At 42.9% G+C, this 2029-nt stretch overlaps 1 protein-coding gene across 1 annotated transcript; it reads right to left on the bottom strand.

Annotated features, from left to right (window-relative positions):
* Positions 1–1119: 1119 nt before the first annotated feature.
* LOC106812148 lies at positions 1120–1820 on the bottom strand. The gene is made up of 2 exons (XM_014815943.1): positions 1292–1820; positions 1120–1205 (listed from the first exon to the last, which is right to left on the bottom strand). Exons 1-2 carry the CDS (start codon positions 1818–1820, stop codon positions 1120–1122), a joined length of 615 nt encoding a protein of 204 aa, XP_014671429.1.
* Positions 1821–2029: the final 209 nt, after the last annotated feature.

Raw genomic sequence — 2029 nt, 5'->3', positions numbered from 1 at the left:
ACCTAGTTCGATGTATGTGGTGTGACATTTACTATGTACCATTATTACCAATATTATCATTATTATCTGGGAATTATATCTTGCTGATTTGTTGATCTATTAATCATTTGAAGTTAAATGAAAAGTTATTGTTGATTATTTGTCAGTTGATCTATTTGAAGTTAATAAAGTATTGTTGATTACATTTGATCACATGATTCATTTGAAGTTTAATTAAAAAGTTTGTCAAACCTTAAATTTGCGTCCTTACATTTTATTTAAGTTATCCATGTTTAAGTATTCAAAAAAATATCTATCCAAATGTACAGTAAGCACCATCAATTATCCACAACCTATCAATTGACAAGTAATGAATATAATATAGTAAGACGCCTCATAGCTATGTCATTTAACTGGGAATTGATCATTTCATTATTTAATCATAAATTTAAACAAAACAAAGCGTTCATTTTCATTCAAGACACACACATGATATTACATATAGACATATTATGAATGTTATAGGTATTCTACCAATCAAACATGTGGGGTGTTCACAAACGCACTGAAAATTCCTATTTTATAAACATGTTATTCACATATTATCACAAACATATTAGATCATACGGCTCTTGCCACCGAACTGCAACCGCTGTGAGTCTTAGCCCATGCTTGATAAGATTCTGTTGTTTTCTTCCTTCCCGGCATAGGTGTTTGGCCATATCCTTTCTTGGTGTCCTCCAAGTACGTGCCTCTCTCTCATTTCCTCTGGACGAAATTGCGGTCTCATTCTCTGCATCGGTCAAGCTGGCTGGTTTTGGGAGCGTGGTACGGGTCCTCAGTCAGGTTGTGCAGGACCATGCCACCCGTTGGGGGGGGGGCGCGTGCGATATTCTTGACGTGTGATGGCCCAATGCTGCATGGTAGTTCGTAGAACCTCGGAATCGGTTTGCGAGGATAGCCGAAATGCATTTTCTGCTAGCTCTCCCTGCTTCGGGAAAGCTGCGTTGATAGATACCTTCCTCCTTCGTCAAACCCGTGGCCGTAACGCTTCATATGGGTCCGTGGTTCGTAGGGCGAAGGCATTGTCGCCGATCAAAAGGCACATTTCTGGGTGTCTCGTTGGGGAGAGGCTCTGGGTCAGGAAACCCTTATGTACAGCTTCACTCTGCATTCCTTCAGCTCACAGTCCTTGTAAATCTGAGACGTTCCTGAGCTGATCCTACCTTTAAAGATACAACATTTCATGGGCTTTAATGCAAGAAACTATTTATCAATGATTTTGTTTAATTATTACATTGAAAATACTTACCACCGACATCTGCCCAGATGAATTTGTAATCTGCATCAACAAGCGCCATAAGAACAATGGAGTAGAATCCTTTGTAGTTGTAATACATGGACCCACTTTTTGGAGGACTCCGGCAGGCAACGTGCTTCCCATCAAGTGCCCCACATGTATGGGGAAAGTTCGACTTTTGAAAGAACTGGTCAGCAATGGCACGCCATCCATCAGGAGTGTTGGGGCAATTCATCAACTCGTCAAGGTATTCGTCGATGATGGCCTGACATACTTCTCGGACGAGGAGTGACTGTGTGTTGTGAGGGACCCTCCACCCAAACTTCATCGATGAATTCTTGCACCCAGAAGCAAGGTGACGCAGAGTCAGGGCAAGCTTCAGGCCAGGCTCGAGCGGTTCCCTGCAACTGGTATGTTCCTTGGTTATCCTGGGACCCACTCTGGCTAGCAGCTCATCAAACATTTCGGGGGGCATACGCATGAAGTTGTGGAAGGATGCCCTGTCCTCGTTACGGAGTTCCACCAGAAGCTGGTCGTACATGCCAAACTGACGTCGCCTACCGATCCATGGTCTGATCCAGAACCTCCTCCGTTGAGCTCTTCTCCTCCTCCTTCTTCTAATGGTACGGACTTGTGCAATTGCCAATTGGTTGACGTCATGTAGATGTTTGAAAACGGCTAGTTGGTATGCATCCATCTTCTCTGATTGAACTTATCACATTATGGTACTGATTGAGTTACTCATGGGCC

Source organism: Priapulus caudatus, unplaced genomic scaffold (assembly GCF_000485595.1).
Source record: "Priapulus caudatus unplaced genomic scaffold, Priapulus_caudatus-5.0.1 Scaffold613, whole genome shotgun sequence".
NCBI lineage: Eukaryota > Metazoa > Priapulida > Priapulimorpha > Priapulimorphida > Priapulidae > Priapulus > Priapulus caudatus.
This window is presented reverse-complemented; position numbering and strand designations above follow the sequence as displayed.